The sequence below is a fragment of the Canis lupus genome, chromosome 18, assembly GCF_048164855.1.
Source record: "Canis lupus baileyi chromosome 18, mCanLup2.hap1, whole genome shotgun sequence".
NCBI lineage: Eukaryota > Metazoa > Chordata > Mammalia > Carnivora > Canidae > Canis > Canis lupus.
Window position 1 is genome coordinate 43,100,783 of NC_132855.1, and position 15,805 is coordinate 43,116,587.

The 15,805-nt window shown below is 37.0% G+C and overlaps 1 protein-coding gene across 9 annotated transcripts in view; it reads right to left on the minus strand.

Annotated features, from left to right (window-relative positions):
* The window catches only part of ANKIB1 (ankyrin repeat and IBR domain containing 1), a 170,271-nt gene that overhangs the window by 68,658 nt on the left and 85,808 nt on the right, over nt 1-15,805 (minus strand). For all 9 annotated transcript variants that reach the window (XM_072784213.1, XM_072784214.1, XM_072784220.1 and 6 more), the window contains one exon: nt 8,724-9,024. In XM_072784213.1, coding sequence (XP_072640314.1) covers nt 8,724-9,024 — 301 coding nt within the window. The remainder of the gene's footprint in view (nt 1-8,723; nt 9,025-15,805) is intronic.

Consider the following 15,805-nt stretch of genomic DNA (forward strand, 5'->3'; position numbering starts at 1 on the left):
CAGAGCCACCTAGGCACCCCTCAAGTACACAGTCTTATTTACAAACAACCCCAGGGACATTATGATATCTCAGAAAAGTTAAATAACTTGATCAAAGTTATCCACCTATTAAGCAGAACTGGGATCTACACAAAAGTTTGACCAAATTCTTATAATCATAACTGGATTTTGTACTGCCACAAAGAATAGGTTGATCACATAAATTAAGAGAAGTCAAATGATTCCTGGGGTCCATGGTAAAGTTCTATTCAGATCTTTTTTTTTTTTTTTTTAAGATTTTATTTATTCACGAGAGACACACAGAGAGAGGCAGAGGAAGAAGCAGGCTCAATGCAGGAGCCCGACGTGGGAGTCGATCCCAGGACCACGGGATCATACCCTGAGCCAAAGGCAGATGCTCAACCGCTGAGCCACCCAGGCATCCCTCTACTCAGATCTTACTTATGATCTAAAAATGAATCATTTTAGTTTTCATTTTTTATGGCATTAAATAAAAAAGGTAGCTTCCTTCCATTTTCTTCCATATAATTTTATCACCCCTCCCTCCAACAAACATACAGATCTTCCTATAAAGTTCCTTTATTGCTTTTGGAACTGGAATCCTTATGACTCCTCTATAGTCATCCCAAGAGGCCAGACGAAATAAGGAACTTATACCAGTGCCGGGCCTGAAAGCCATGGGCTAATTTGACAAGCCCAATGGATATGACTTCAGTTTCTTGCTCAAGGCTGAGGGTATACCTCAGAGCTAAAATGGTTAAACAATTTTTTTTAATTGTAAAAGCAAGCATAGAAACAAATCAAGAAGAATATGGCTTATGAACACAAAACTCAAAATATTTACTCTTTACATCTTTGCCACTTACAAAAAAAAATTGCTAGGCTTAACTCTAAGCAGTCACTGTCGTAGACACATTTTAGAGCCTGAGGGCAAGGTCATATTAGCTGCTACTTACCACCTAGAAACCTCTCTAGTCAAAGTGTGGTCTGGGGATCAGTAGTTATCACCTGAGAGTTTGTTAGAAATGCTGAATGAATCTCAGCATAACCACGGAAACCCCTCCCACTCCAGGCCTCTGAATCCTAATCTGATTCTAAAGTCCAAGAGATTCTTATGTACATAAAAATTTGAGGAGTGCCTGGGTGGCTCAGTTAGTTAAGCGTCTGCCTTCAGCTCAGGTTGTGATCTCCAGGTCCAGGGATGAAGCCCGGGGGTTGAGCCCCCTGTTCAGCAGGGGGAGGCGGGGACATTTTGCTTCTCCCTCTCCCTCTGCCCCTCCCCCTTGCTCATGTGCTCACCTGTGCGCGCTCTCTCTCAAATGAAGGAATAAAATCCTTAAAAAATTTGATAGTAACCCTACACTACTACCCACGTTGCTGTTTAAATGGATATATTTATATGGCCTAACATACTCGGTACTGGGGACTTGTAGTACGTCCACAGAGTCTATTACTGTTTTTAGCTTTTCTGCTCCACAGCTTATCCAATCCTATCAGAGAATTCACTATTTGCTTCTACTATGGAATTAGGAGAGCTGACTTTATTCTCTGAATCTTTATTTGGCTTAGTAGAAAATGATTTCTAAACTGCACACTGGGAAAGCTTTCAAAGCTGTGATTAGATTTACTTTCACAATAGATATTATCATAGAAGAGATTCTAAATATTAGCAAACAAGATAAATCTTCTTTAACTTAATGCCCAGTCTTTAATAAAAGCAAAGACAACAAAATTTAAGAGGTTGTGCCATTCTGGAATATCAGTAAGAGGGGGGACCTTCTTTTTTTTTTTTTTTTTTTTTTTTTAAGAGATTCATTTCAATCAGCAGACTCAGGTTTTTCAAGACCCAGGCCATGGCAGGCAGTCCCCACCCCCCTCCGTCCCCCATCCCCTCACTCCCACCCCTTAGCCACAGGAAGGGGAATGAAAAATGGCAAGCCAAGAGGGCCTCTGCTAGGGGCAGACTGCCTGGCTGTACGGTGAGTGCTGCCCAGCTGTGACTGGGGTGGCAGCCACCATAGGCTCTCCCAATAAATTAAGTCCCTGCAGCCACAGCTAGGGGCAAGGCATCCTTGTGGAGGGAAGTCCAGAAGGCAGCGTTTGGATCCCTGGCCAAGCAATGGATTGAGGGCGGAGCTCAGGGGAAAAAGCCAAAGGGAAAGAGAAGTATAGGGATGGGGAGTGGCAAGGCAAGGGGGGAGACCTTCTTAAAAGGATATGCCAGAGTGTAGACTGCATTCTTTGGCACTTAAAAAAAGGGTGTGTAAAGAGGGGATGCATGAGAAGTCATTGTTGAGAGTCACTGCTGAACATATCTGGAACTTAGGTGAGATTTATGCCTTGATTGGTAATCTGTCTTCAAAAGGGATCCTCAAATTACTGGCATGGAGGTGAGGGACTACAAAAACCTAGATCTCATTGATGCAATTGGCACCTGGAGGGAAACTTGTAACAGGTGATGAAATGCAGGGTCCATGTTTGTAGCATTTGTTTTGGCAAGGAAAATCAACATGTATATACTCTGGCACAGAAGCTAGCTAACAGTAGTACTGTTTGACACTGGAACAGCACTTAAAGTGTTTCTGCTTGCTGACATTTGGGGCATCAGGTTGGGAACACCAATAAGTGAAAGATGTGTTAGGTAGGGTTATCGGTGAAATTGATGCGGCAAAAAGTCAGGTGTTTTGCTTTTATCTACTAAGGGAATTACAATTGGTTCTGAAGAGGTAATTTCAACCAAAGCATTGTAACTACCATTTTCCTCACTCTTAAAGCCAGGAGAACTGAGTACTTCATTCAAATGTGATTTTTAGCCTTTCTTGCATACTTGTCGTACATAAAGTGTTCTACCTTAAAAGAAACATCTAATTATCACTATCTCAGCACATTTGTTCATTTATTTTGCCTTCCTTTCCATTTATAATCCTAGAGGACGAGGGGTAGGGCAGCTCCTTGCATATGCAAGACAAATCCCTCCCCAGCCCTTTGATCCATAATCTAAATGGCTGGTAATTCTGGACAAATCAATTAACTTCTTTAAGTCTCAATTTACACAGATTCATCTGTGAAATAAGGCTTATATAATCTTGAGGAAAGATGTTACAAAACAAGATGACCGTTGAAGTCTGTTCTAGTTGAAAATGACCATTTCGTCATCTCTATTTCCTGTATGACCTTGAGCACACCATTACCCCTCTAGCTTCACTCTCTTGCTACTGGCTCCTGGCACAGGTGTTACCGTAATTGTTATCCTCCCAGTTACTTTCCTAATATTTTCCTTTCTTTCTCAGCCACATTGCTCAAATTAGTGACTGTCTCTCCACTTCCTCAGCAAAAGACTCAATTATTCCCAGCAGTCTGACTTCTATCCTGACCATTTCACTGTTTCTGAAAATCATTAATACTCTCTAATTCAACAGCCTTTCTCGCTCTTTTAATTGCTTTACCTCTTTGCAGCAGTATCTCACATGACTGATTACCTCTTTCCTTGAAATCTTCTCTTGGCACCCCTGACAGTATTCTCAGTTTTCTTCTTTTTCTATTTGTTTCTTGTTTTCACCCCCTTTAAACATAGGCATTTTCCAAATGGGTGCTGTGACTTTAACTCTGTAATTTTGTCTATAATCTAAAATCTTTTCCTTAGATTTCTCATCTCTACCTTACCTTGTTTTAGTTATCAACTCTATGCAGATGACACTGAAATTCTCAATCTGTATTCTTTACTTCCAAACAACTAGTACTAATTTTTTTTAAAGATTTTTATTTTTATTTATTAATGAGAGAGAGAGAGAGAAAGAGAGAGAGAGCGGCAGAGAGAGAAGCAGGCCCCATGCAGGGAGCCTGACATGGGACTGGATCCTGGTTCTCCAGGATCAGGCCCTGGGCCGAAGGTGGCGCTAAACCACTGAGCCATCTGGGCTGCCCTAGTACTAATTTTCAATAGCTTGAATACGATTTCAATCTCCACTCTTCTGAATGAAAACTCAATACAATCTTCCTTCCTTTCAACCAATTTCTTTACCTCATCTCTCTTTTTAAATGTCTGGTTAATTGTCAGCAGGCTTCAAAGTGACCCAGGTTCAAAACCATGCTCATTCTACTTAAAAGTAATTTATTTTATTTTAATTACAAATAACGATAGCAGATTGTTATATAAAATGTAGAAAACAAATGAAAGAAAAATTATATCACCTAAAGATAGCTTAACCATTATCACCTAAAGATAGCTTAACATCAATATTAACGTTTTAAAGCCTCCATCGTTTTTTTTTTTATCCATACATTTTACTTTTTTAAGTCAGCTCTAGACCCAACGTGGGGCTTGAACTCATGAGAGTCCCATGCTCTGTGCTTATCCTGCACTTTACTGACTGAGCCAGCCAGGTACCCCTAAAGCCTCCATCATTTTCAACCCTTAGTCTCCCCTGCTTCCTTGTATCAAATGACCAAGTTACCAAATGCTACCAAGTCTTCACAATGTCCCTTGCATCTGCCTCATTCTTTCCATTTCTAATACACCCCAAAACCCAGGCTCTTTATCAGTTCCTACCAGAATTGGTGCAATAATCTAATGCTTATTACTCCCACTAGCAAGTACATTGGTTTTCAATGTACCTTGGCTACCCACTGGAATCATCTGGAGAAGTTTCAAGTACTAATGTATGGGCTGCAACCTCAGAAATTCCAATTTTATTGATCTGAGATAGGTCTCCACTATGGGATTTTTTTTTTTTTTAATGCAGCCATGTTTATAACTATTATTCCTGCACAAAGGTTTTCTTTTCTTTTTTTTTTTTTTTTTTTTTTTTTTTAAGATTTTATTTATTCGGGCAGCCCGGGTGGCTCAGCGGTTTAGTGCCGCCTTCAACCCAGGGCCTGATCCTGGAGACCAGGGATCGAGTCCCACGTCAGGCTCCCTGCATGGTTCCTGCTTCTCTTTTCCCTCTGCCTATGCCTCTGCCCCTCTCTCTCTCTCTCTCTCTCTCTCTCTCTCTGTCTCTCGTGAATAAATAAATAAAATCTTAAAAAAAAAGATTTTATTTATTCACGAGAGAGAGAGAAAGAAAGAGAGAGAGAGAGAGAGGCAGAGACATAGGCAGAGGGAAAGGAGAAGCAGCTCCATGCAGGGAGCCTGACGTGGGACTCGATCCCAGGTCTCCGGGATCACACTCTGGGCTGAAGGCGATGCTAAACCGCTGAGCCACCCTGGGCTGCCCACAGCACAAAGGTTTTCAAGTTGTATAAGAATCATCTGGATAGCCTGATAGTCATATTGGGGGGAACCTGGGTGGGGATTAGACATATGTACTTTTTACAAAAAGTGTATGATTCCACTGTAGGTGTCTCACTGACTATGCTCTAAGCCAGGGCTTCTCAAACCTTAATGGGAATATGAATCACCTTGGGGTTTTGTTAAACTATAGATTCAGATTCATTTGGTCTGGAATGAGGCCTAAACATTTCCAAAGTTTCTAAATAGCTGATGTCCATGCCAGTCTGAGGACCATTCTCTGCATAGTAAGGCTTCAAGAAACACTTTTTTACAAGTATCCTAATTCAAATCTATTCTATATAACAACCATTACACTAATCTTACTGTATTTACTTTCATAACAGTACTTCTCCAATCAAAAATTTTCAACAGCTCAAATTTCTATAAATTCCAAATTCTTGACCTTAACATTTAGTATTTTCTACTTGGTATAGCCTCTATCTTTTAAGTCATCTGTCTTATTCTTCTGCAAAATACCTTAACCTGCCTATGTCTGAGACCTAGAACAGTGCCTTTTTTTTTTTTTCAGATTTTATTTATTTACTCATGAGAGACACAGAGAGAAAGGCAGAGACAAAGGCAGAGGGAGAAGCAGACTCCTTGTAGGGAGCCCAATGTGGGACTCAATCTCCAGACCCTGGGGATCACGCCCTGAGCCAAACGCAGCCATTCAACCACTGAGCCACCAGAACAGTGCTTCTTAAACTCTGACATGTAAACAAATAACCAGTAGAACTTTCTTAAAACATCTTGGGAGTCTACCCCAGAGATTCTGATTTGGAATCTGGAGGCCTACTGGGCCCAAGATTTCATATTTATAACAAGCTCCCAAGAGTAAATGATGCTGCAGGTCTGAGGGGCACATTTTAAGTATCCTCCTCCAAATATAAATCTTACCCAGTCAAATCATACTAGTACTCATGAAATCATCCAGGATAAGTAAAATTAAAATGGTCTTCCTTTCCCTTCAATGCCTGTAACATTGACTGCCCAAATTAATGAATAATATAGCCCTTAACATCATTGCTATTTTGAAGGTAATAATGAGGTCATAAGTTTGTTCATTAAATATCAGAAAACCGAGACTCAGGCAAAGTTATTTAGTTGTTGAGCTGGGACTACAATATCTGTATTCTTTTCAGTTTTAAAACTCCAAAAAAAAAAACAAAAACAAAAACAAAAACTCCAGGTGCCAACAACACAATATAATTAAGTAACTTACCACCTTTAGTTTTCTAGTGGCCTCTATTTGATCTGACAATAAGCAGCCACACTTAAAGCTTTGAATAAACAACTAAGACAGGGGTGCATAGGAAATATCTAAGATAATGTTCATTTAAAAAAATGCTTTTCACAAAGAATGAAACACCATCAAAAGCAAAAACCTCCACACATCAACCATTTATTGAATCACTATGACAGGAAAAACACGAATATAAATAAAATGAGGCTTAATGACTAGGCTGGCTCTGGTCTGCCAAGGAAAGAAAAATCACTGGGCTTTTAATTGGGCCATGCTAATAGACCTAACCCATCATTCTCCAAAGTCCATCTCTATTCTAAAGAAATAGAAAAAAAAAACAAAACAAAACCCTCAACAACTAAGAAAAGTGTTATTTATTGTACTGAATGCTTGTAAAATTTATGTTTAACAGAGTTCTATTTTTGTGCATTGAGCATCTATTACATAGTATTTTTAAAATTCTTTGTATAATTAAAGCATATAGGCCTTGCTTCACAAATGTTGTTTTATATATTTAAAATAAGCTTCTGAAGTGTGGAGTCATCTCTGCTTTCCTCTTCTAATTCTTTGCATAATATAGGGGGTCCACTGCAAACTGTGGGCCAAATCCAGCCTGTTGCCTGTTCCTGTATAGTCCACGAACTAGAACTGTTTTCACATTTTTAAATGATTGAAAGAAAAATCAAAAGAGTATTTCATGACATGTGGAGATCATAAGAAAGTCAAGTGGGAGTGTCCATAAACAAAGTTTTATCACAACACTGCCATGCTCATTTGTTTATATACTGTCATGGCTATTTTCAGGCTACAATGGCAGTTGAGCAGTTGTCTAAAATACTATTTGACTTTCACAGAAAAAAATTTGTTAACCTTTGGAATGATTCTCTGAAATATGAAAAAAGTAGAATTAGAGGGGCTTAATTTATAGTTTGTCCTTAATAAATGTTTAACATAGAAGCATTTTCAACTTTCAAACAACTGCAACCCATTCTTCTTTGTGTCACTTTGATCTTTTAAATAACTCTGAATCATTAATATTTGTGAAACACCAGATTTTCCTACTTAAGAAGTTCTGATAAATACACCAAAGTGAGAATTCAACACAATCACCTGGTGTTAGAGAGTGGTCAACAGAGATAAATAAGAGGGCTGGCCAAAAAAAAAAAAAAAAAAAAAGGAAGGCTGGGCAAGTGTACAGTCAAGTATATGTAAGAGATAAAGATAACTTCACATAGACTAAATGATATGCTGGAATTTGTCAAGGAAAACTAGAATAAATGCAACCAAGGTATTTATAGGGCTTTATTTGGGATATTCTACATTAAGTCAAGAGCTCTTCTGAATACAGAAAAATGAAAAGTCACCAAAGATGAGTTTATGAATGCAATATGCTGACAGATCAAAAGTTAAATCATACACATTCACACAAAGCAAATCATCAGGCTTGTCAATTCAGAATAAACCGAGCACCGATTTCTTTCACTGAGCAAAAATTAGTATCATCATTATGATTGTAATTTTATTTTATTTTTAAAGATTTTATTTATTTATTCATGAGAGACAGAGAGAGAGAGAGAGAGAGAGGCAGAGACACAGGCAGAGGCAGAGGGGAAGCAGGCTCCATGCAGGGAGCCCAACATGGGACTTGATCCTGGTACTCCAGGATCATGCCCTGGGCCAAAGGCAGGCGCTAAACTGCTGAGCCACCCAGGGATCCCCATGATTGTAATTTTAAATTAAAATGTTTTTTAAAAGACCAAAATAAATATATTCATTAATACTTATCCCCTGTGGAGGAAACTGATCAATTCTAGGTAATACAGCTACCAGTCCCACTTGCTAAGATTTGCCATATCCAATATGTATAAACTGGCTTCTAAAAAAATCAGCCAAAAAGTAGAATTTATCTCTACTAGAACCATTACTTTAGGCAACAAGTGTTTAATTGATGACTGTTATCTTCAGGAATGTTAGCCAATTTTTAATTGCTCTTGATTCCATTTTATTCCCAACTATGTTTAACTATGGATTTGTTTTTAATTTTTCCCTAAACAGGGGAATTTAAAAGGGATCCAGATTCTTTTAGAAACACAAAGAGGACAAAAAGGACTAAAGTAAATGTTAAGATAAGCAAAGCAAACTCTGATTATTACATATTACCAAGACACAAATTTTACAGAATGCAGGATATTAAAAAACAAGTTTTACCTCAACACAGGTTTTCATCCCTGAGGCAGCAGCATAGTGTAGGGGTGTGTTTTTTTTGTTATCAACGGCATCAATAGCTGCTCTCTCATATTCTCCTTGGTCAAGTTTTGCTCCTTTCCATCTTAAGATCATCTGCAGACAATCTGCTCTTCTAAAATCATCTTCTGCAGGCCGTGCTAAGCGAGGATGAAGGGCTCCTTCAGATATCATAATTTGAGGTCCCATACATAACAAATGCATAGATGTTTCATTGTGCACATTCCTTTTATTTGGATTTCCATCTCTACCAAAAAGAAACGTCCTAAAATGGTAAAGAAAAAATGAAAACCAGTGTCTTCTTGTCTTGAACTGAGAACACACAAAAGATAAATTTAAAAAATAAACTCTATTTCTAAGCTGTTAATGTCTATTGATGTCCTGTTTCACAATAAGCTGAATGACTAATTCTTACAGTTAAAAAAATTCCATTCCAGAACAAAATACTAAGAAAAAGAAAGCTGAGTATCTTTACAGTATTTGTTAATAAAAGAGGGATAAAAGAGAAAAGAAAATGAAGAAAAAATAAAGGAAAAGTGAAGAAAAAAGGAAGGGATACAGGAAGGAAAGGAATAGGAAGGGCCACATGAGATTCATATGTCAATTACATGAATGCCTAAGGGTGCATTACTAAATAAATATTCTACACCAACTTTTTTCTTTACTGTTTTGCCCAATTTCTAGTTACATCTTTACTTCATAAGGATGGTGACAATTAGTATAAGCATAGCAAGTAGTGCATAAGTCTAGGACAAATTTTTATTTTTTTATTTTTTTATTTTTTTATTTATTTATTTTTTTTAGGACAAATTTTTAAATCTAGAAAACATTTTTCTACTTTAAGGTCATTGGCTGGCACTATTTACACAGTGTAATATTTTATGAAGTGATTAAGTTGTGGTTAGTTCTAAAAGACCAAGATCTAATTCCAAAGTGGTAGCCTTTACCAATGGTAAATCTGGGTGAGCTCCCTTAACTAATGACAAACCTAGATCTGTTATGCCTAGCTCCCTAATACATCCTTGAGTTAGGATTATAGGATTAACAGGTGAGCCAATTCAGTGGCTTCAATAGGTTATTGGAAAATAAGTTGGAAAAAACCTGCTATAATACAGTTAACCTATACTAGAAAACACACAAATACATTATGAAATGGGAGTCTAAGTCCCATATCTGGAGATGAGTGCCTACATTTACTGTGGAGGGCTGAAATCATTTGCATTTCTATGCTGAAGTACAGAACAGAAATGGGAAGACAGCAGAGCCAAACTAACCTCTAGGTACATCTGGATTGTTTTTAGGTTAGTTTCGACTTAGACATATGGGTCTGACAGAAAAAAATGACCATAAGGGAGTTAGGATGGACTCATCAATTGGAATGAGTCAGTCAAGCTGGAAGGCTTTTATGAGAAAAAGGTTGTGTAAGAGGTTTTAAGGCAGTAGAAGGTCCCAGACAACTCTGGATATTTCCTGTTCTTATCATTCAGGAGTCTAGAGAGCTCAGCTGTAGAGCCCTTCAAAACCAGTCCATTAGGTTTTTAGCACTACATTGATTTGAACTGTCCTGAAAGTAGATGTTGGAGTCTCTGGAACAAAAACAAATAAATTATCATTACTTATAATAACTATGTCAGTTTCTCATACCCTAACTCTTCCTACTGGGAAACTACAATTAGAGCCAAATCAGACATTCTTCTATCTTTCTATACTATAGGTGAGTATGGTAGGCAGAATAATGCTTCCACCCCAAAGATTCTGTCACTCTTTATGTGATCTCAGGCAAATTACATAATAATAGCTCATTAGGGATCCCTGGGTGGCGCAGCGGTTTGGCGCCTGCCTTTGGCCCAGGGCGCGATCCTGGAGACCCGGGATCGAGTCCCGCGTCGGGCTCCCGGTGCATGGAGCCTGCTTCTCCCTCTGCCTGTGTCTCTGCCTCTCTCTCTCTCTCTCTCTGTGACTATCATAAATAAATAAATAAATAAATAAATAAATAAATAAATAAATAAAAACAAGGGCATAATTAAAAAAAAAAATAATAGCTCATTAACAACTATTTCATATCCTTTGACCAGGTAAATCTATACTTCTGAGAATTTATACTAAAGGAAATAACTTAAAAGAAATAAAAATCCTGTGGTCTCTGGGTGGCTCAGTCAATTAAGTGTCCGACTTAACTTCAGCTCAGGTCATGATCTCAGGGTTGTGGGATTGAGCCCCATGTTGGGCTCCTCCCTCAGCAGGAAGTCTGCTGGAGATTCTCTCTCTTTCCCCTGTGCTACTCGCCGCTTTGGACACAGGCACATGCACAGATTGTCTCTCTCTAAGGTAAATAAATAAATCTTTAAAAACAAGGAAATAAAAATCTATAGGAACAATGACATTCAACACTGTTACTCTGAATAGAAAAATTTGGAATTACTTAAATGTCTGGTTTATAGGAGAAATGGGAAACATAAATAAGAATATCTATAAAGTAAAAATTTATAGTCATTACAAAGTCTATAGATGTTTAGCTCAAACTAGAAGGGAACACAGAATAATTCTAACAGTTGTTTAAAGGAGGAAGGAACATGGATAGTTTTGTTTGTTGAAATGACCATAATGTTGCCTAATAGTTTAAAAAAAAAAAAAAAAAGGAAAACATACAATATTTTCCTGTTAACAATTGATGATAATATGTATTTATAATGGTTGAATTATAATGGGATTGTAGCGGATAACCAAAATTAAAACAATACTCTAAAATGTGTTCAAAATTAAAGCTTTTTCTAGGAAATCATTAACAAAAATGTTTCATTTTCTTAAACCTTTAAATTAGGAAGAAATTATTAAAATTAATTCAGATTCTGTAAGATTCTATATAAGCCACTTTTATCTAGCCCTTCCTATTCCCATTTCCAATGTATTATGACCCGAGCCAAAGGCAGACCTTAACTGACTGAGCCACTCAGATACTCCTGACTATTCATTTATATCCTGACTGTTCTATAACCTTGGTTTCCATAAGTACACACCTTCTCAAATATCTCTTAATTTTTTTTTTAGCACAACTTCTCTTTACCCATGATGATAGCTCCACTTCCTAACCCCTTACTGGAAGCAAATTCAGTTCTTGAATCCATTTTCTTCTTCATATTTCTTTTAGAGAACAAATCTATTCTCAAAGCCATTTATCTTTCAGTGGCTTCTATGAATATACTTTGTAAACTATAAATTTTTATCAGAACCAAATGACAGACAATGGTGGTGAAATCATAGTTCTATTAAAGAACTTCTACTACTACTTTTGTGGTAATACTACTTTTGTGGTAATCATTAATGCTCTATCATCCTGTCTGACTTCTCATCTGACCTCTAGACCATATTCTAAATCCTTCTAGGATCCTTTCTCTTGCATTTCTCTATCAGCTCACATTCAACTGAGTTCCCTCCAAAATAACAGTCTGCTCTGCCAGAGGCTCAATTTCTTGCCACCAACACTCCTATTCTCCCAGTCACTAACACATACATGTAACTTCAGTTCCTTTTAACTCTTCTCTTTCATGCAACAAGTACTGAACAGTTGTTATTTGGCAGGTAATATTTTAAAACTTAGGCATACTGTGAAGAAAACAAATTAAGTTTCTGTCTGTATGAAGTTTGTAGGCAAGGAGGGATAGGAGAGGAGAATTTTAATTCATTTAAATCCGTTTAACCCATTAGAAGAACTTAGTAACTCCTAAAACATAAGAGCTAAAAAACAGAAATCAAGAATTAGAAACTCTTTTAATTCTCAAAGCTTGATATTAATTAAGAAGGTTTTATGTTTTATTTACACTATAAGACAGGCCCTTTTTATTTCTAAAGAAGCAAAGAAGCTACTCTGTAAAATTTACAGAATAAGTATTATAATTCTCATTTTATTTCTTTTTTTGTTTTTTTAAAGATTTTATTTATTTATTCATGAGAGACACACAGAGAGAGAGAGAGAATGAGAGAGGCAGAGACATTGGCAGAGGGAGAAGCAGGCTCCATGCAGGGAGCCTGATGTGGGACTCAGCCCCGGGACTCCAGGATCACACCCTGGGCCGAAGGCAGGCACCAAACCGCTGAGCCACCCAGGGATCCCCTATAATTCTCATTTTATACATGACTTCTCGTAACTAGGACACACTGATTGCAAAGTCTAATAGTGTTTTTACTACATTAAGTAGTAACTATTTATGAATATGGACTCAGTTTCTCATGAAGGAGGCACTGTGATGTGGTATAATGTAAATAAACAGCATTTGGGTTCAGAGAGATATGAATGCAAACTAGCTGCTAAACTGTAAACTACTTTTACCATATTATTTTGCCTAAAAAGAGGAAAGTTATGCCTGCTATTGCACGTACCATAAAGGTAAAGGAAATGGTGATAAAAGCAAGGTCTTATTCCACATGGAGGCTTTCTATGGCTACCAGGTCCTTGACTAAGTATATATACCTTTGTCTATCCATGTATTTCAAGCATTAGGAAGCTAGCCAAGCTGAGTCAGGGATTATACTGAAGCCATAGACAGGTACCTCAGATTAAATGAGGCATCATGAGAAAAAATGGTCATTAGTTTGTTAGGAAGTCTACCAAGGGTAAATACAATGAAATATTTGAAGCTATCTAAAACACAAATAATTAAAACAGATTTGCTATTTTATTTAATGCTGATGAGTAAATGCTATTTAACCTTATTCTACATGACAGTGTTAAGAAGAGTAATTTCGTGGGATGCCTTGGTGGCTCGGTTGGTTAAATGTCCAACTCTTGGTTTTGGCTCAGGGTGGTAAGATCAAGTCCCGCATTGGGCTCCACGCTCAGCGCAGTTTGTCCCTCTCCCTCTGTCCCTCTGCAGCTCACATGTGCTCTCTCTCTTGAATAAACAAATAACATCTTTTAAAAACGGAGTAATTTCTTAATTCCAAAAGCAACTAAACATTTAATATAATTTGTTATTTTCTTATCTAAATCAATTTTTGAAAAACAAAATATATAGATTTAGGAAATCAGAGTTGTGTATTCTTAGGAAAAGAGAACAATAATTTGTTCTGATTCTAGTATATGATGTTAAAAAGCTTTAATAAAGAAATTATAAGCCACTGATCTCTCCAAACAATTAAGGAAACAAAGAAGAAAATACTCCAAAACTTTAGGCTGAAATTGAAAGTATAAAGTAAACATATAAGTACAAAGTTAAGTATAAAACATATGGCCAAATCATAAAAGTAGTCCAAACTGGTAATTAAAGAGAATATATGTCATATTTCCTATAGGACTTTAAATACTCATTCAATAGAATGATAACCACATGACAGAAAAAGACAGATATATTCCTGCTTAGAAGAGTCAAGAATATTGAACAGATCAGCAATTCTTAAACTTTTTGGTCACAGGTCTCTTTTACAACTTTATTGTTTATTTATTTTTATTTTTAATTGTTTAAAAAGATTTTATTTATTTATTCATGAGAGACACAGGGAGAGAGGCAGAGACATAGGCAGAGGGAGAAGCAGGCTCCTCGCAGGGAGCCTGATGCAGGGACTCAATCCCAGATCACGACCTGAGTCAAAGGCAGATGCTCAATTACTGAGCCACCCCAGTGTCCCTCTTTTACAACTTCAAAAATTAGGGAAGTTTCCTAAGAATTTTTGTTTATGTGGGGCTATGTATATTGACAGTTATCATATTAAAAATTAAAACAGGGATCCCTGGGTGGCGCAGCGGTTTGGCACCTGCCTTTGGCCCAGGGCGCGATCCTGGAGACCCGGGATCGAATCCCACGTCGGGCTCCCGGTGCATGGAGCCTGCTTCTCCCTCTGCCTGTGTCTCTGCCTCTCTCTCTCTCTCTCTCTGTGACTATCATAAAAAAAAAAAAAAGATAAAAATTAAAACAGACATTTAAAAAATAATTATTCACTGGGCAGCCCCGGTGGCGCAGCAGTTTAGCGCTGCCTGCAGCCTAGGGCGTGATCCTGGAGACCCTGGATCGAGTCTCACGTCAGGCTCCCTGCATGGAGCCTGCTTCTCCCTCTGCCTGTGTCTCTGCCTCTCTCTCTCTGTCTCTATGAATAAATAAATAAAATCCTAAAAAAAAAAAAATAAAAATAAAAAAATAAAAAAAATTATTCACTAAAAAACCCATTACACATTAAATATTCTTAACAACTTAAAATGAAAAAAACTAAATTTCTTTTAATGTCTAGCTAACAGAAGATGAATTCTCATGGTATTCTATCTGTTGTGATAAGTTCTTTTGGTTCAAAGCATATGAAGAAAATCCAGCCTCTATAATGTTAGAAAAAGGAGTAGTATTTTAAAATGCTTTTTCAGAGAACTATAAATATTCATATTTGATAGTATACCAAAAATTCAACAAGTGGCCATTTCTTAGATTACTTGCAATGTAAAATCTGAAACACATCAGTGAACTTTTTGTACTCCGTTACATTAAAGTCTACCGGTCTACTTTTCATTTGAATATATTTTTTTACCCATGTGTAATTTTTAAAAATCACATACTATCTTCCAAAAATACCGATTAACTGAGTTATGCAGATTTTTTAGACATTGTCACTTTTCACTATATAATATTTTAGAAAATCACGTTAGTTTATAACAATGCCAATCTTATCGTAAGTCTGTAAGTATCTGGGAGCTGCCAAGATAGAGGTAGTGATACAAGTTTTTCAAAATTTGAATATTCATTTGAAAGCTCAAGTTTTATCATTAGCAACAGCTTTTCTTTGAATTGATAGGCTCACATAATTCATTTTCAAGAAAATGTCAGCCACGTATCCTAGTCCAAATAACCAGTTTTTGTTGTTGTTTTTAGCTTAAAATGGTGTTTCATGAAAAAGCTGTGGTTCAACTTAGACTCAAATAGCAAAGTGCTCTTATTCAAAGCTATCATATACTTCAGTATTCAGAAGTGCTTTAGGTATTCTTCCCATCAGTCATATGGACTATTAAGAAGATGTGTACTCAAAGATGGAGATTAATTAAAAAAAAATAACTTTTACTAAAAAAATAA